Raw genomic sequence first — 20,198 nt, forward strand, 5'->3', positions numbered from 1 at the left:
AAGACTTAGGTCTGTCGGGGGGGTCACAAAACAGCTTTACAGGAGGACGGCATATAAATAAATGTCTGTTATATTAAAGGAACAAATATATAAAGTGGCTGTCATTATTTTTCTACTGCGTCTACAGGACATTCACAAAATCCAAAACAGATTTTAAGACCTCGTCTTCCTCGCCTAAGTCTTTCTTAGGCTTCCTGACTCTGATAAATAGATGAAGAAAGGAGCTCAAATCAACAGAAAAAATTAAATAATAATAATAAATTCCAAAATGCAGCTTTAGGAAGTAATATAGCTCAAATTCAATAAATTAAAATGAAAAATGAGAAAAATTATTTACTAAATATAGTAAAAAAAAAATACCAGCTAACATTAGTGGGCAGTGCATACTTACCACACGTTAATAGTCATATGGTTTGAGAAATAGACCAAAGAGCCTCACCTGGTGCTCATGCAAACTTAAAATAATCTCCAAAGTATCTGAACACAAACAGACATTAGACTGAATTACAGATGAATCTGAGACTTCACAGAAATATCTTCTCTGTGATAACTGACCCCTGAGGCTGCGTTAAGCCGTTTACTAGTGAAGAAATCCTGAAGCCTGCCCGCTCATCGCTGATTTTATAATCACTCTGACAGGATCCTCTTCAGCCTCTTTGTCTTGTCAAGTCAGGTGACCGATGAGATAAGCTGTTTAACTCATCAGAACATCGTGACCCCACAGGGACCTTTTTACCTGGGTGCTCACCAGCCAATCAGGGCTCAGTCTGGTCTGCAGAGACCCCCTAAAAGACCCACAGTGAATGCATGGAAATAAACACACACACACACACAGACACACACACACAGACACACACACACACACACACACACAGGCTCTGCTAAGATTTATATGAAAAGCTTGCAGGATTTAATCGTCAAAGCAGTGAAGACAATGTTTAAACTTGCAGAGACTGTAAGATAAATAAAACTGAGAATCATTTTTATTTTTCTATCTGATGCAGCTGCATGAAAGCAAAGTGGTCGCATCGCTGCCTTACAGCAAGAAGGTTCTGGGTTTGATTCCAGGATCTTTCCGTGTTTGCATGCTCTCTCTAAGTACTCTGGTGTCCTCCCGCGGTCCATAGACATGCACGTGAGGTCAGCTGGAGATTATAAATTAGCTGTAGGAGGGAATGTGAGCGTGAATGGTTGGATGGATGGGTTCCATGTTGGAAGGTTGTTAAAGCAGTGGAGACTTTTAAAAACTCAAACAATGGCTTCTTGAAGTGAAAGGAACACACTTTAAACAACTTAATGAAGTTGCACACAAGTTGGTTTTTGTACATTTTCATGACAGAACAAGTGTTGATGTCACAGTCAAGAAGCTACAGAGTAGTGACATCATCAGGGTTTAGCTCAGTGTGGGCCGGACTGACTTAGACACAAACTAAATAGAAACAACACACACTCTTTATTGTATATATGCAGCTTTTCCCACATAAAATGTACTTTGCAGGCCGCACAGGTACATTTTAGGATTTACTATTGAACGATCCCAAATCTCTTATTCTGAAAATTCACCCACTGCAGACCAGTTTGCTGTTTAAACATCACAGTTTGACAGACTGACTGCAGCTGAGGATGGAAGTCTTTGTTCTGCTCAGCAGACTCGCTTCAGTCAAACCAGACGCTGCAGCAGGTGGAGAACCATGCAGCTCATCGAGACTGCAGGACAGAGACCAGCAGTGCAGACTGCGGGCACAAAGCATGTACAGAATAACTGATTTTTGTAGGTTTTTCATTTCTACTTTTAGAACATCGGTGGTCTGCTTGAGGTGGTCTGCGGGCTAAATTGTGCCCATCTGCGGTTGAGATTGAACCCCCCCCCCCCCCCCCCCCCCCCGCCGCCCCCTCACCTTTGTTTTGACCATCAGTAACTTTGCGTAGGTAACTGAAATGGTTTCAGTGTTCGAACAATAACTGCAAGAGACAAAGAAAGATTAGAAACTCTCTGAACTTACTTTCGAAATTCGAGTGCAGTGGTTACAAATTGGATTTCTGAGTTTCTTTTCTTGGTTTTGTTATTCTTATTATTTTTACCTGCAAGATGTTTGACATGACTGTCAAAAAAATTGATTTTTTTTACTAAACATGTTGCTCAAATTTGCAAATCTGTAGAAGATTTTTCTTTCATGACTGAAATCTCGTGGTGACAGTAAAATTCTGAATGTAACCCTTTCTTAGATTAGAAACAGTTTAATTAATGAAAATTGAGACCTGATGCACTCACTGCAAACTTATAAACTCTCTATGCATACTCATACATGCATACTGCATGCATTTAAACAGTAAAGCAGGCTCCTGTTTCCACCACTAATTGCATGATTTTAGCGTTCACTCTGCTTCTGCCTTTCCAGAGCCCCCCGCTGCTGCTGGGCCTCGGCTCTCTGTAGATGGTAAATTACATGTGTTTATGTTGAGTACAGTGAGTACAGGGCAGAATGGGCTGGGTGCACTGTGGTCAGAGTCTGTGGAGCTATTATTACCCATCACTGGGTGGGTGTCTCCGACTTTACCCATAATCATCCCTCACTAATCAGTGGGTCACCTCGCTGGCAGGGTAATTTGCAACACAACAGGCTCAAACTTTTGCACGAGCTGCAAAATTTGTCTTTAAAACTTCAAATCTGCAGACACAACATAAAAACCACACTGAGAGGTTAAACCCCGCCTGCTGGGTGTTTTTATTTTTACTTTTTTTCTTTCTTTCTTTTTTTTTTTTTACAGTAGATCATCACACAAACACTTCTACCCTTTCTTACAGAGAGTCATGAAAATGAAAATGAAAGAAAGGATTTGCTTAGGGTCACATAGAAAGAGATCCGAGGGCTGCTTTTGGAAGAACGAAGCTCACATCCTTACTGTGGAGGGCTTCTAGTTTATTCCTTTCATCAGTTCATCTCTTTATTTCCAAAGGAAGAGAAAAACATAAACACTGTGTCCTTGAGACTTTATGATTCCCTCAGGATCGCTTTGCTGTTTGTGCAGTAAAAGGATGTAATGAGGTTTAGGCTGAAGAAGAGGAACATTTCACACAAGCAAAGCCTGTCTGAGTGGTCACATGGACAGACGTGACCTGCATAATTATGGCGAACAACTTCCTGTTTCATAGGGGGAGTGTTTGAGATCATAATGAATGAAGATCCTATGAGCTTTTATTCTGTAAACTCTTGTCATTGTTTAGTGATTTTTCTTGTAAAACTGCACGCCAGCGCCGTGGACACCCAGAAGCATGTCTTTATCATGATGTTGGCAATTTAGGTCCATTCACTCGATTCTGAGAGGAGATCCGCCAACGTGAGGGGCCATAAGTCATGTGTGCTGCAAGCACCGGTCACAGTCAGACCTGGATAAATGGGAACGCTGCGTGAGGAAGGGCGTCTGTGCTAAACGACACATGCAGATCCACCCACTGTGGGTGAGACAGCAAGCATAAGTACTTTTACCTTTAGCTCCATTAACTCCCATTCATTTGGGACTATCTCACAAGCGCCCCCTGCTGTGCTCTTGTCTGAGTGGCAGCCAGTTTCTGTACAACAAAGTTAACAGGAAGTGCATTGATGCACTCATCATCCCGGCAAGTAAATCCCAAAAAGTTGATTCTGTCTATCTGGATGTAGCGTTCAGTGGGAGAAACGTTTCAGTGGGCTGTTTTCAGTCATTGTGCAAATGTACTGTTTATAATGTTGGAGAAACCTGCAGTCAGCTGAGACTGAAGAAGTCACTCGGATGAGTGACGAAACGTTGCTCCCGCAGAAAATGCTACGTCCAGATGAACAGAATCAACTTTCTTCGAGAGGAAGAAAAACGTCTTGACTTCTTTTCATCTCCACAATAACTTCTTAACCCCAGAGTTTCAGTCAGGAGCATCAATTGTTTGGTTTAGTGCAGCAGATATAAATATATGCAAATAATCATTTACATATAATGAAAATGATCTTGGTAAAACAGCTGTTTCACCTCTGGAATCATTGATTTCCATGTTTTTCACCCTTGCAAAGTGAGATTCTCTATTAACTGAAAAAAATATAAAAAATGGGGACATTTTAGCTCATTCTGCTAAACATTAAAGGAGGTGTCAGTTTTTGTAAAATTTTATTCCTGAATTATGAAGTGATCGTCTACCCTGAAGCTCTGAAGCTTTCACCTTTTTAAAATCACATTATATGACTTTAGTTTCCTTTCACCACAAATCAAATCCTCCTTCCTCTGTCCTTTCTTTCCTCATTCCATCAGCTCATGTTCCTTTCCTTTATCTCATTTGTTTAATGTTCTTACTATCATTGGTTTTTTCCTCTCTCCACTCTTCTAGAAACTGATCCAAGTAAAGACACCACCTCCTTTCCTCCCTCCTCCCTCATCTATTCTCTCCGTCAGCACTCCCTCCTCCTTTCAGTTGTCCTCACACTGCATTTAGATCTCCTACCTTCCTCGCAGCGAGTCTCCTCGGCTTGATCGTTGTCTCTGCGTCACTGTGGTCGTGGGAAGGATGCTGTCCCGCAAGCTCCTGGCTCTGCTGGGGCTCCTTGTGCTCTGCAAAGGTAAGTCCAGTTTTTCAACAGAGCGAAAGTTTAAATCCTGATTTATGCTCAGCTTTATCTTCAAGATAAAGTTAAAAATAATTGTGTCTGTTTCTCTAAATAAACAGAAACAGACATTCTGAGTGTTTGTGGAGAGAGAAAGAGCTTTCTGAAGCGTGAGGAATATTTAAAGTCATCACCGACTCTGCTCCAGTGAGGAGTTTAAAATGGAAAGTTTCTGTCTGGTAGTGTTAAAGTAAATAAGCAGCCTGTTAGCCACTCATTTATATAGTTTACTAATGTGTGTGTGTGTGTGTGTGTGTGTGTGTGTGTGTGTGTGTGTGTGTGTGCCAGCTGTAATCACCTGTTGTGTTCCAGGTGGGGTGGGTGCTGATTGGATGAGTGCTTTTTTATAGCAGTCTGATCCAATTGAGGGCAGTGTTGCACTCAGGTGTGAGCTGCTCACAGAGGGAGTCAAACCTCCACCCATAACACACACACACTGATCTGGACTGTACACAGTCCGCAGAGCTAGCTGTAATAAATCTATATCAATGTTTCTGTTTGGCTTCATTAGTCTCTCACATGGTTGTGGAGTCTTTACGATGTTCTTTCAGTTGATTGAGGTTTGTGGACATCCATCTATGCACAGCTCTCTTTAGGACCCATCACAGTATTTGAGTCAGGCTGAGGTCTGGACTTTGCAGCACTTTTATTCTTTCCTTTTTCAGCCACTCTGTTCTAGATGTGCTGCTGTGCTGGCGATCATTGCCCTGTTGCATGACCCAGTTTCAGCCAAGCTTTAACTGTCAGACAGATCCTTACATTTGACTAGAATACTTTGTTATACAAAGGAGTTCATGGTTGACTGGCTGGTTCCCAAATCATCAGCTCTCCACCTACGTGCTGACAGCTGGTATGAGGCTCTTGTGCTGATTGGTTTTCTCCAAATGTGGTGCTGTGCATTATTGTCAAACATCTCCAGTTTTGCAAACCTAAGCTGCATTGTCACTTATTAGAGAGAAGAGCCTTTCTCCTGGCAACTCTTTCAAATAATCTCGACTGGATCATTTGGAACATTTAACACGCTAACTGAGGCCTGCAGAGTCTGAGATGACTTTGTGCAGGTTTTTTGCAGCACAAACACTGTGCAGAGGTCCAGTTTAGTGACTCAAGTCAGCAAAGGTGAGGCTTAGCAAACAGTTAACAGCTAAAGCTTCCTGCGTCAAGACACCTGTCAATCCAGGTGCCCCTAATTCCAGTATCCAGATGGGTGTATTATAATAAGATTCACCCCATGTGCAGCTCTTATGATGGAAGGAACTGAAACTTGTTTTTCTACAAGGCTGTAAACATGATTATTGCTGTTGTAAATTGGGGAACTGTTACCAAAAACTGCAATGCTTCTAATGTCCACCAGAGGCTGCATCCAAAACATGAGTCAAGCCCCACAAACTCCCACATCAAAAAATATCCTGTGTGTGCACATTGTGGAGACCCCTGAGATTGCAAAAATACCTATAAAGGTGCAGCCCAGATTGACTCACAAGTATTCACTTATTTCTCCTAATTTAATTAAAAATGCTCTCCTGGGTTAAGCCTCTGTATTAGGATGGTGATAATCACGATTGAGTGTCTTTAGAGGAAAGGGCTCACAAACAACAAACCTTTCAATAATAAGCATGGTTATAATAACCCAGTCACACTAAGTGCTTCACAGTCTGGATAGTTGACAACATGCAGGCTACAGACACTTTAAACAAGCTAACGAGACTCCCTGCTATCTCAGCTGTGAGATTAATCAGCACAGAGCTAAAGAGACTAAACTAACACCCAGCGTCGCTATCGGAAAAACAGACCTGATCCGAGCGTTTACAGTGAACACTGAACTGTAAACTAATCTAATGACCTTTGACCTGGTCATGGGAACATTTTCTCACATCCAGGTTTTAAAAAGGTGGCCAACAACAGCCAAATTTACCCTCTGTTGTTTTATTTTATAGGGTAGTTATCATTTCTGCTGCTATCTTTTGAACTCTTGTTTAGTTTCTTTGTGTCACATTGAGCTGCCTGCTTGGGTCAATAAATGCTTTTTATATTTGCAGGTGATAAACATCAGTCATTGCGTCAGTCCAGTGACAGAAAATATGTCAAGAAATTAGCAATACACAAGCTAGGGTAAACAAGAGAACACTTGCCATCAGGTGTGAGTTTAAAGTGGACATTATGCTAATTTTTAGCTCTACTAGAATAGAATAGAATAGAATAGAATAGAATAGAACAGAATAGAATAGAATAGAATAGAACAGAATAGAATAGAATAGAACAGAATAGAATACCTTTTATTGTCACTATGCACATGTACGGTGCGCTACCCAGCGCAGATGTGGGAAAAAAGAGGGGCGGTAAGGTGCACAGTTCTGCGGCACTATATACATATGAACAGTCCCAATTAAAAAAAAATATCAAATATACAAATATATCTAGAATAGTATTGCAAATTTCTGATCAAAATAATCCTTATTTATCTCATACTGGGCCTGAGTGTAGCCCCTCAATTCATCCTGTGTGTGTCTGAAACAAGGAATTTATTCCGTCCCTCTTTAAGTAACCTCCCGTCTGATTGGAAGCCCTTTTTAATCAGAAGGTTCAAACATCAGATGGGTGGGGCTTCTGTGCCTAAGGCTGCCCCCTCTGTGTGAAGCAGTATATTTAGAGTGGGGATTATTTGTATAAATTAAATAAGGAAAAACATAAGAGGCCTACTTTAAACTCAACGTTATATCATATCTGCAGAAGAAAATGTTTCTACTTCATATTCAGACCAAATTTAGCAAATAAGGAGCTCAAAAAGTTTGTTTGCTCAGTTATCTGTGATTTATGACAGATAAAGTTTTCACAAATTATTATGGAAAACAAAAATACCTTTCACCTCTCCTCGGAGATGGAACAAGTTCAATAAGAGAATACAGTCCCAGAAGGTAGCGATCCAGCAAAAGTTAGTTACTAAAATATAAATAGCAACTGTGTTAGGCTAATATTAGGCTAATGTTTCTGCAAACTGCAAAAGAACTACTACAGAGACTGTCTACACTTTATTAATTCAAAAAAGGCACTAACAAATCCTATATTTTGTCACTGGCTGCATAAATCAGCTCATTTATATATCTACAAAGCTAACTAGCTAGCTTTAACATGTAGCTAATGTTAATTTAAGACGTAGACTGCAACAGAACATTAATCATTGGTTTTAGCAAGCAGTTTGAAATGTTTTTTATTTTATGGATTATTTGTAGAGGGACGAGTGTGTGAAATGAAACAACACTGCTGATGACAGTATTTTGGCTTAAGATAGTGTTAAGGTTCAAAAATTGGAGAAAAGGAGTACGGAGGGCTCACAAGCAAATAACAACTCTGGTCCAGAAGATGTGATCAAAGCAAAGATTTATTGATTACACGCGCGGAGTCCGACGCTGGGCAAAGTCAGCGATCGAACTGAACTTACAATAATTAGACAAAGGTTTTATATGGGTAAGACAACAAAGCCCCCCCTTTTGCAAAACAGACACAATACAGCTTACGTCAACCTAAACCACAAAATGTCCCGTTAACTTTTAACATAGTTTTAAGAACATTACGTCTCATCTCCATCCCGGTGTCGCACCATGAGCGCATTCTTATCTCCCAGAACATCAGGTGCACTTCCTGTAACCATCTGACAATATGCCGGCACAATTTGCAATTGCAGCAAAAACACATCTTAACTTCTTACCTACTAAAATGAATCTACTATGGTGTGTACGTGTGTGTGTGAGTGTGTGGGTGCCTGCTGTGTATGCTATGTATGTGTCATGACCTCTCCTGCACCCCGGCTCACCTCACACCTCTCGTCCTAGCCAGACATAAGGCCTGCGCTCATACACAGCTGAACTATGTGTGACTTCTAGACTAAATGTCACACTCAAATGATGATACTCAAACCATGAAGGAAACTTACTTAAACGGAACATAAATGAAACTTAAAACTTACTTCAAAGGATATAAGTGATAAATGATACAAACTTAAATCTTAGCTCTACAGGATATAAGTAATAAAAGATAAAAAATAACTCCAGGCGTTTGTCATGTAAGCAGGTGTGTTGCAATTCCTTTCAGAGCTCCTGTCCTCCTCACCGTGTATTGGTTGATCCTTAACGCCTGCCAAGAGTTTCTGACCCTCACTTGACCAGGAGCCACAGCTCTTTAATAAGCTCAAATGCAATCATGTATAAAAGATTAAAATCATTTTCATAACAAAGGTTCTTTCTTCTCAGATCTGCCAATATGTTTGCTCGTCTCTACTACAGTTTAATCATTGAAAATCACACTGATCAGCATACTATGTGGAAATTACAGATTACATAATAGCAAAAGCATTTTGTCAGACCCCTCACTAGCTAGCTTAAGCTAACTAACTAAATCTTACTTTTAATTAATTAATTAACTCTAACTAGCAAACCTGTCAGTAGATAGGCTATTATCTGAATTCAAAACCAATTATTAGATAAAAGTTTGACATAAAATGAGTCATTAATAGTGTTTATTTTTCAGTTAACACAATCCAGAGTAATGTGAAGAAGCTAAAAAATGAAATGCCTTTCAAACTGCTGCAGTTTCACAGTTTTTGAACCTGTTACTGTCCGTCTGTGGATTGTGCCTCTAATGTCAGCCTGGATCCATGATTCAGTTTATGAATCATCCATGATGATACTGGCTGTCTGCTTGAAGCTGTTATTTTGCTAAAAAAATAATAGCCTTTAATATTGTCATCATAAATAAAGAAGAGGTATTCCTGTAGAGCTGCGGTCTACAGAGGTCAGACCGATTGTTGGGGCTCATTAGTATCATTGACTCTTTACCTTGAAATTATTTACTACCTTAGCTTTAAAATGATATAAAAATCTGCTAAACTGAAATGGATGAAACAAATATTCCCTTTGTAGCCTGTAGAAACTTTGGGCCTGTTTTTCATTTTAATTCTACATAAAAACCTAAATTCATCTGTAAAAGTTGAGTTTATATTACAACTTCCTGATCTTCTGTGTTGTGACTCCAGGCCAGCAGGAAAGTGAAACAGGCGAATCTTGTGATAACTTCACTGACCTCGACCTGACCCACTGCTTCGTGGGAACCAGCCTGTATGTGCGACTCCTGCTCTACACTCGCTCCAACCTCGACTGTGGCCGCGAATTGAACCACCACCACCTGTCCTCACAGCCGCTCTTCAGCCTCTCCCGTCCCACCGCTTTTGTCATCCATGGCTACCGGCCCACCGGCGCGCCCCCTATCTGGATCAACCACATAGTCCACCTGCTAGCTGAGCAGGAGGACATGAACATCATCGTGGTGGACTGGAACAAAGGGGCGGCCAACCTCAACTACTTCACTGCTGTGACTTACACCAGAGAGGCCGCTCTCAACCTGACGGGCTTCATCATGATGATGGAGGTGAGACAGACCTTTAGTCCAAATGTTTATTTTCCCTTCCTGTAACCATCCTGCAGTCTATTGTTGAACCAACAGACTGCAGGATGGAAGCAGTATATCACCCAGTTGCAGCATCACTCATAGGTTTGAGATTTGAACGTCCACTTTAGTTTCATGGTTCTCACCATCCTGGATTATTGGAGCCAGTAGTGGCCATGGTTCAAGTTACTGTTTCTAGTAGTCTCAGTTGGCAAAGTGTACCAATGCAAAGCAAAGACACAGAACAGAATAAATAAAACTTTGCAAACTTTGGACAGATTGTTCATACAATGATTCTGACCGCCAGGTTATTTATCAGAAACATACATTAAAATGCTCATGGTTGTGTGAAAATCAGCAGTTCTTTCAAGCCCTTTGTTATCCTGTATATTTAAAAAGCCTTTATGACAGTTATACCTCGCCTGTAACGGTGAGCTTTTGTTTTGTGCCCACAGGCTGAAGGAGCCTCTCTGAGCTCAGTTCACCTGATCGGTGTCAGTCTGGGAGCTCACCTGGCTGGTTTTGTGGGAGCAAACCTGAAGGGGAAGATTGGCCGTATCACAGGTAAAATAAAGAACCTCAGAGCGGTGCAGTATGTGAGTAAATGTACTTCATTATCATGTATTTATGTCAGATGTTCTTAACCTTTAAGTTTAATAAAAGCAGCGCTGTGGAGTGAGCAGGTGGAAAACTACAAAAGCACTCACATGCTTCCTTCCTTCTTTCCTTCCTTCTTTCTTTCCTTCCTCTTCTCCAGGTCTGGACCCTGCTGGACCGATGTTCACCAGGGCCACGCCGGAGGAGAGGCTGGACCCCTCGGACGCCATGTTTGTGGACGTCCTTCACACTGACATGAACTGTAAGCATCTAATGCAGAGCTTCTGAATTAATAATATTTTAAATAGTGATTTAATATCATTTTAATATTAACCCTTTTTTTTATCATTTACACACAAAGAAAGCAGGCCAACTATTTACTGGAAAATAAATAGCTTTTAGTTCTCATGGTGTGAGGAACAAAAACTAAATCTTACAAACACTAGTGTTGCCTCTGAGGTCACAGCTGCTCTTACAGGATCTTCTATTAATCAGTCCCAGTTCCTTAAAAATGTTTTTGCATCATTATCTGGTAAATCATTCAAATCTTTTTCCTTCTTGTATATATCCTTTTATATATAGATGAATACATATATTTACTGATCATAAATTATTCATATTCATATATATATATATTTTACTTATTTGTAGTAATATGTTTTTCCTTAAACTAAAAGCATGAATATTATTATGAATTATTATTGTTATTTGGAAATATTCCACATTTCTATTAATAAAAAAAGTTGGCATTAGAAATAGAGATCATTCTGTTTATGAGCATTATTTTTTTCTGAAATTAGTAGCCAGTTATATAAATATAGTTATATAACTGACTAAAAATGTTAATATAATTTTAATTAATTCTAGTTATTATTTAACACATCTTTACGGAAGCGTAGAGCTGCCACCCAGGCAAAAGAAAAATAGAAGTATATCACGTTATAACGTGAAAAGTTTATTGTTCTAACAAGATACTTTTCATGTTTGTACAATATACTATCATGTTTGTACAATATACTTTTCACGTTTGAACAATATAATATCACGTTATTACAATATGCATAAATATCACGTTCGTACAATATATTTATATTGTTCGTACAATATATTTATATTGTACGAACGTGATATTTATATTGTACGAACGTGATAATTATGCATATTGTAATAACGTGATATTATATTGTTCAAACGTCAAAAGTATATTGTACAAACATGATAGTATATTGTACAAATGTGAAAAGTATCTTGTTAGAACAATAAACTTTTCACATTATAACGTGATATACTTCTTTTTTTCTTTTGCCTGGGTGGCAGCTCTACGCTTCCGTACATCTTACCTTTTTATTAAAAAGATAAATATTATTATAAATATTTTTAATTCACAATTTGTAGCCATACAAAAATATATCATAAAAAAAGTTGACATTAGGATTTTTTTTATTTAAATCACTATACAAGTATAATTATTAATAAATGAAAATGATTAATGATTAATATTGTTATTTTATTACTACAAAGGTTATCATGATTTTTAAATGTATAAATAAACTTACAATTTAAAACAAAATAAATTAAAATGAAAAAGGTTACCTGAACCCTTTGATCTAAACTCTGGAGTCAGATTTAGAGAACACAGTCAGACTCTCCTCTCTCACTGTGATATCAACAGCGTTACAGTTTCATATATAGATATGTATATTTACAGTATGTGCGACCTGATGAGAAACGTCTCTCTCAGCCTTAAATTTCTGTTTTAGGGGCTGATTGAGCTCTGTGAGGGAACGCCTGTGAGATTATTAAAAAGCAATAAACCTTTGTGACCTCATGTAAGAGTCCTGGTGTTACACGTTGTGCTCTCTGTGCGCAGCCTTTGGACTGAGAGGAGCTCATGGTCATATTGACTTCTACGCCAACGGAGGCGCCGACCAGCCGGGGTGTCCCAAAACCATCTTTTCAGGTGAGCTCACGCACAAACTAGGGAGACGCACACACATTAAATAACACACATGTGCTGAGCGCAGTGTGATCTCTGTCCTCCAGGTAAATCTTACTTTGTGTGTGACCATCAGCGCTCCGTCTTCCTGTTCCTGTGCGCTCTGAACCGAACCTGCACCCTCACCGGTTACCCCTGCTCGTCCTACAGCGACTTCCTGGACGCCCGCTGTCTGCAGTGCGAGACCTTTAAACCGGCCTCCTGCCCCGTACTCGGTGGGTGCTGACACTGAATGACCTTGAGAGGGAAACGATTAAGAAAATAATCAATCTCCTGCTACATAATGTTTACACAAGCTGTTCTTCCCCTGCAGATAAATACTCTGCAATTAATCCCGTTAATCCAGAACTTGGCTTAAGCGAGCAGGTTTTCCATCGTCTCAATCAGGGAAGTTCATTTGAGTTTAAATGTGCTCTACAGGCGATTCTGCACGCGTTTCAAGGAATCTAAATTTAAGTGATGCTTCAGAGAAAACAGAATTAGATCTCGGCTGCAGAGTAATAGACTGTATATAAAAGATGGAGCAGCCATTGTGACACCACCTATTGAAGCTTTAAACAGTGCAAATTTAAAGAAGCTCGTTCACAGAAACTAGCTGCATGTGTGCTGGGGTGCATCAGGAGGCGCTAATGAGCTAGTCGTCAGTGATAACCTGCTACTTAGCGGCCAGTAACTCACAGAAAGTGTTCATGTTTCTCAGGTAGTTTCATTAAAATGCTGGACATGTATCAGGCACCTGATCTTAACACCTGTACGGCTTCACCTGCAGGTTATGACGTCAGCCCGTGGAGGGAGACTCTGCAGCAGCTCGGACAGACCAAAGTCTTCTTCAGCACCACCGGCGCGCTGCCCTACAAGAGTAAGTATGACACACGAACCTCGAAAAAATTCCCGTCTCAGGTGAAGCAGACTTTGAAAAGAATGGAATGGTGCTTTAGGATGCGTTCAATGCCCCTAACACTGAGAGCGACGTCCTTCTATAGTGAGTCACAGCTGCAGCACAGACTTAACCCTGGTGGTTATTTTGAAGCTGCTAACTAAATGAAAAGAAAGGGATAACCTCACGCCAGGGAACTCCTAAAATGTGACTAATTTGTCCCAAAAACAGGGTTTAAAATGATCTTGCCACACATTTTTTTCTTTTGTACGGGTCACAGTAGACTGTTTTGGTCCTTTAAATTTCAAATAAATAAAAGCACTTCCTGTCTGTTTGCCACACAAGCAGAACTTGATCAACCAAACTTAGGCCCTGAAGGTTCGTCAGATATTATTACATCATTGTGTTCCCTAGCAACCACCAATCAACCACCAATCAGCAGGCTAAACTGGCCCAATCATAGTGTTAATGCACCTGTAATCTTAGAAAAGCATTTTATAATTTTATTGTAACAAAACTAACATCCATCCATCCATCCATCTTCATCCGCTTTATCCGAGGCCGGGTCGCGGGGGCAGCAGCCTAAGCAGAGAAGCCCAGACCTCCCTCTCCCCAGCCACCTCCTCCAGCTTATCCGGTGGAACACCAAGGCGTTCCCAGGCCAACCGAGAGATATAATCTCTCCAGCGTGTCCTGGGTCTGCCCCGGGGCCTCCTCCCGGTGGGACATGCCCGGAACACCTCACCCAGGAGGCGCCCAGGAGGCATCCTTATCAGATGCCCGAACCACCTCAACTGGCTCCTTTCGATGTGGAGGAGCAGCGGCTCTACTCTGAGCCCCTCCCGGATGGCCGAACTTCTCACCCTATCTCTAAGGGAGAGGCCAGCCACCCTTCGGAGGAAGCTCATTTCTGCCGCTTGTATCCGCGATCTCGTTCTTTCGGTCACTACCCACAGCTCGTGGCCATAGGTGAGGGTAGGGACGTAGATCGACCGGTAAATTGAGAGCTTCGCTTTTACACTCAGCTCCCTCTTCACCACGACGGACCGGTGCAGCGTCCGCATCACTGCAGCCGCAGCACCAATCCGTCTGTCGATCTCCGGCTCCCTTCTCCCATCACTCACGAACAAGACCCCGAGATACTTGAACTCCTCCACTTGGGGCAGGAACTCATCCCCGACCCGGAGTGGGCACTCCACCCTTTTCCGGCTGAGAACCATGGCCTCAGATTTGGAGGTGCTGATCCTCATTCCCGCTGCTTCACACTCAGCTGCGAACCGTTCCAGTGTGAGCTGGAGGCCTTCACCTGATGAAGCCAACAGAACCACATCATCCGCAAAAAGCAGAAATGAGATTCTGAGGCCACCGAAGCGAAAGCCCTCCGCCACTTGGCTGCGCCTAGAAATCCTGTCCATAAAAATTATGAACAGAACCGGTGACAAAGGGCAGCCCTGGCGGAGCCCATCACCCACCAGGAACGAGTCCGACTTATTGCCGGCAATGCGAACCAAACTCTTGCAACGGTTGTATAGGGATCGAATGGCCCGTAGCAATGGGCCAGACACCCCATACTCCGGCAACACCTCCCACAGGACACCCCGAGGGACACGGTCGAATGCCTTCTCCAAGTCCACAAAACACATGTAGACTGGTTGGGCAAACTCCCATGCATCCTCAAGTATCCTTGAGAGGATAAAGAGCTGGTCCAGTGTTCCGCGACCAGGACGAAAACCGCACTGTTCCTCCTGTATCCGAGGTTCGACTAGCGGACGAACTCTCCTTTCCAGCACCCTGGCATAGACTTTCCCAGGGAGGCTGAGGAGTGTGATCCCCCTGTAGTTGGAACACACCCTCCGGTCTCCCTTCTTAAAGATGGGGACCACCACCCCGGTCTGCCAATCCAGGGGTACTGCCCCTGATCTCCACGCAACATTGTAGAGGCGTGTCAACCAGGACAGCCCTACAACGTCCAGAGCCTTCAGGAACTCGGGGAAACTAACATGCACCTTATATTGACAATCATGTTGCCTAGCAACCACCTATAGCCAGATTAAAAGCACAATACTGTAGCATGTGCTGGTTCAGTAAATGTCCCAAACAATTTAATTTCAGCAATAAAAACAGGATTTTACATTAAATTATAATATAATTATTTTATTAAGAGTTTAAATTTGCGTCAACAAGAGAGATTATTATGATTTTGTACTCTGACTGTCGGAACTTGAAAGAACAATTTCAGAAAGCCAAAATAAATCACTATATATCACAATATTTATGGAAGCACAGGGTTAAAGATTAGAGGTTAGGACTTGGACATCAGAGAGTTAAAGAAGGATTTTACTCTGTGGATGCTGATCCCACTGTGGGACCCCACCTACACTATGTGCTCGGACTTTTTTAAAGAAAATATTTTAGGACCTTTTAACAAAAAGGAGTGATGATTGAGTGTTTTGTTGGATTTTAACACTGTGTGTGTCCCGTGTGTGTCAGAGCTGATGTACAGAGTGGACATGGTGACATGGAACCAGTACCTGCGTTGGGGGGTCGTCTACATCCGGCTGCACAGCGGCAGGAACGTCACAGAGGCCCGAATAGACCAGTGAGTCTTTCTGCTGTTTCACACAGACTGGATTTATGAAAACCAGGAAGAATGGTTGACTTTAGATTTAAATTCTGAGTCAATGAAAACTTTAATGACTGAATGTAAATTTGAGACTTTTAAAGATGTTTTTTATATCACTTGAACTCAGAATTAGAATGAAAAAATGCAATATATACATAAATAAATAAGCTTAGCAAAGGAGATAAAAGGTGTGTTTCAGTTTTTTGTGTTTCTTGTTTTCCAACATAAATACACCCAGACTTAATATTAATGGGTTAAAACTTGTGGTCTCCTCGTCTCTGTGCACAGTAAGCTGCTCCGGTTTGAGCAGTACACCTCCACGCGGCTGCTGGCCCAGTTCGATGAGGACCTGCAGCACATCCAGAAGATCTCCCTGCGAATCAACACCGGCAACGTCATCGGCCCTCGCTACAAAATCCGGCTGCTGCGAATCCGCTTCACGCCACTGGAGCTTCCTGAGAGGTCGGTGGATCTAGTTTTAATGTTTCTGAAGAGGAACCAGTCTTAGAAGATAAACTGTCTCAAAATCTACGTGGACATGTCTCTCTCTCTCAGTCTAACCTGTGACATCCTGAAAGGAAACAAAACTAACTTGTTGTTCTCCAAAGCCCACGCCTCTAATTATACGTAGGCTTTAGGTGCTTTTTTTTTTATCAGTCTTAATGATAATATAATTAAAACCTACATGCTTCACTTCGTTTATCCAGAGTTTGCTGCTTTTGCCCACTTTATTCCCACCTTGTCTCAGTGAATTAAAGTTGCAGACACTATCACACTGTTGGGGGATTTTCTACAACCTGGCAACCAAAAAAGTTATTCAAAGTATAAATTATGTGAATATTAAAGCACTAATGTGCAGGAATTATTAATAAATACCTGTATCTGTGTTTATGTAACCATAACTGTGAGTTTATTTGGTCGTATTTAACAGACTGAATTAAGCATTTCTTATATTAAAAAAATAAGTCACCATTGAAAAGGTTGAAATAAAACATGATATTTGCACATTTAAAAAATTTGTTTCAATAGACATTAATTTCCTGTTTTCTCTTTCACAAACGAACACATCTTTAAATTAAACATCACTGGGCTCTGCTAGAGTAGCTTTGCATGAGTCACAGTTCAAAATAATCCTCCTTTATATTAGACTCTTTCTTAGTCCCTCCCCATTTTAAGACAACTTTCTTCTGATTGGCTCCCCCTTATAAACATGTGTTAGACTTTCTCATAGTCATTGTGTCAACCTGGTATGTACATATTTGTAATATTTTAAATATTTTTTTTATAATAGCACAACATATTCAGGTTTTTAAAATTTACATCTTGAAACTGAAATAACCATATTAGGGACATCCCCTCTTTTTGAGACAAGTGCATAAAAAACTGTACCTGTAAATACGCCGACCTCATTATCTGACACTGTGGCCATGTTAGATATTCCACTGGAAAAGGAGATGAAGGAAAAGCAGAATAAGTCCACTTCAAAGGCCACAGTTTGTATTAACAGATACATTTTTTTCTCCTTCAGGCCTTTGATGTGCCGCTTCGACATCATCATGGAGGAGAACATAGAGGTGGCGTTTCGGCCTCTGCCCTGCGGCTCCCGCCTCTGACTTTAACACAGCCTAATTCCCTCTTTGGAAACCCATCCGACTCACCTGTAATCCTATTAGAGGACCCTCGGGCGTCCTCTGGGTGCTACAGGCTCTCCCATCCCACCAGGCGGACCTGCGGGGGCCCCCAAAGGAGAGCTGCCAGCCTCCTCGCAGTGCTGTGGATTACTCCTGGTTTTAACAACCAGGAGGATGAAAGCTAATTAAAGTTATGTTAAGCTACAAGAAAACTGAGATTTTTAATGAGATTCTGGAAGAAGCTGCTGCTGAGCTTAATCGGTCTACGTTCACCTGCTGTGAAACTCACACTGTCCACAAGGAAATGCAGAATTTATCTGGGTGTTTGAAGAGGACACATTTGCAGAAAGGAAAAAAAATTTATTACTTCTTCATATTTTTCTAAATGTTGTGTGTTTGTCACTGACATCGAATGGCAGAGACAGAATTTACAAAGGAGCTTTTAAACAGTATAATGCCACAAAATCTGGATTCATGGAAAGAAGCTTTCCTGTGGCACTCTCAGGTGGAGTGATTACCTGTAATACAACGTTTTCATCATTGCTTCTAAGCTTTCTGATATCCTGAGTTCATAATCACGTGGTTCTCTGCTTAAAGGTGCCCAAAGAACATCTCCCCTTTAAAGCATGAACCATGAAATAATTGCCACACAATTGTTTTTGGAATTTATTGACTAAAACTTGTGTATTTATTTATTTAGTTTTTCAGGGGGGAAGAATCCCACCGATGATGTAGAAAACTCCCAAAATCTCATTAGATACAATACACTGAGCGCTGAGGCGTTAAACCCACTGAAGAACTTTTTTACCTTAAAAAACTTTTTTTTTTTATTTAACCAGCAACAGGAAAAACTGAGCCATGTGAACCGGTGGTGATTGGTGAATGATCTGGTGACCTCTTTCGCTTCTCTGTGCCTTTTTACCAGCAGCTCTCGAGCGTTTCTGTCTGAGCTCCTCACAGACCCCCTCCCGCTGCACACGTAAAGAGAGTGCTCTAAAAAGATCCGTTTGGAGACAGATTATCTCTTCGCTGAAGCTGCTGCCTGAACTGTGACGCTGCCATGACGTTTGCTCACAGCAAAACTAAGCCGCACAGTTTGTTGTGGCGCCGGAGCTCGGAGTCATGTGATATGTGACTGTTTATCCTATATGCTGTAGATATGTGTATATACAGTTAGAAGTAGTTGTCAACGCAGAAGAGCATTGAGCAGGTTTTACTTTAACGTCACTAAATGTTTCAGTGCTAAAATCTCAGCTCTACTTTTTTATGTATTCTCACATTGTTTGAAATAAATAACTTATTATATACTTATATATAAGACCAGATGTATTTGCTTTGACTTTGTCTTTTTGAGCCTGTAAATGAAATTATGTCTGCGTAACCACGGCAACTTCCACACCAAACTGCCCCCAAGTTAAAGTTGCTGCAGAGCGTAAACCTGAATTAAAGAACATTTTTTAAATGTTTTTTCCAATAAATCAAACTTCTTGAAGAACAAGCTCTTCTTTGAATGTTTGTTTTTGTTCTTGTGATAATGTTGAGATCCAGACACTGGGGAGGCGGATCCATGACTGCCAGCGCTCTGTGTTTAGGATCACTCTTAAAAATGAAGACTTTACCAATCAGATGCTTTCCAGATGGTCTCGCAGGGTGGATCAAAATCTGACAGGTAGTTTTCTGCATTCATAATTCCATCAATTCTGACGTGATCACCAACGCTGCTGGCTGAAACTGAGCCACAAACATGACCTTCACAGTGTTTCACAGACGGCTGCAGCTCCTGACCTCCAAACATACTGCCGGTGATTTAAAGTTTTAAATTTGGACTCATCACTCAGAGCTTTGCTGGATTTTTCCTACATTTAAAGGACATGACTGTAGACACTTTATCTGCTTTAAAGGTTTGTTCTGTTTTTGTTCTTTGGCCTCCACTTGTCCAATTTCCTTATTTATTTTGTTTGAGTTTGAAACTAGCAGCTGTTTGTCAATCGATCTTTGGCTGCTTAAAAAAAAAAAAAAGAAAAAAATTCAAGAAAAAAAAATCCAATCAAATGACATGTTTTAGTTACAGGCTGCTAGAAGCAAAGTGCACAAAGATATAATTTAAAATTAGTTCTTTGCTAAGCTGTCTGTTACATGTCTACACCACACTGACACATTTTGTCATTATTCCTGTTTGCCGATTTTGCTAAACTTCGTTTTTCATGGATGCCAGAACATGTGGGAAGAGAAAGAACTGATTTTATTTGGACCATTTTCTTCTAACCCTCAGTGTCTTTGACTGGGAGCTGAGGAGAGTTTGTACCTAACTGTGGTTAATGATGTCACACTGGCTGAGCACACAGGTTCGCTTAAAGCACAGTTTAACTCGTTTTTCCTCCTCAACAAGTTTGAATGCTTTCAAAAA

General features: G+C 41.0%; 1 protein-coding gene across 1 annotated transcript; it reads left to right on the forward strand.

Moving 5' to 3' along the window:
* Positions 1-4,360: 4,360 nt before the first annotated feature.
* lipib (lipase, member Ib) lies at positions 4,361-19,289 on the forward strand. Its single transcript, XM_003456253.5, has 10 exons — positions 4,361-4,583; positions 9,658-10,049; positions 10,523-10,631; positions 10,825-10,926; positions 12,535-12,624; positions 12,708-12,875; positions 13,430-13,519; positions 16,028-16,136; positions 16,449-16,622; positions 17,689-19,289. The coding sequence occupies exons 1-10, from the start codon at positions 4,532-4,534 to the stop codon at positions 17,771-17,773; spliced, it is 1,371 nt and encodes a 456-aa protein (XP_003456301.1). The 5' UTR covers positions 4,361-4,531; the 3' UTR covers positions 17,774-19,289.
* Positions 19,290-20,198: the final 909 nt, after the last annotated feature.

The sequence above is a fragment of the Oreochromis niloticus genome, linkage group LG9 (genome assembly GCF_001858045.2).
Source record: "Oreochromis niloticus isolate F11D_XX linkage group LG9, O_niloticus_UMD_NMBU, whole genome shotgun sequence".
NCBI classification, from domain to species: domain Eukaryota; kingdom Metazoa; phylum Chordata; class Actinopteri; order Cichliformes; family Cichlidae; genus Oreochromis; species Oreochromis niloticus.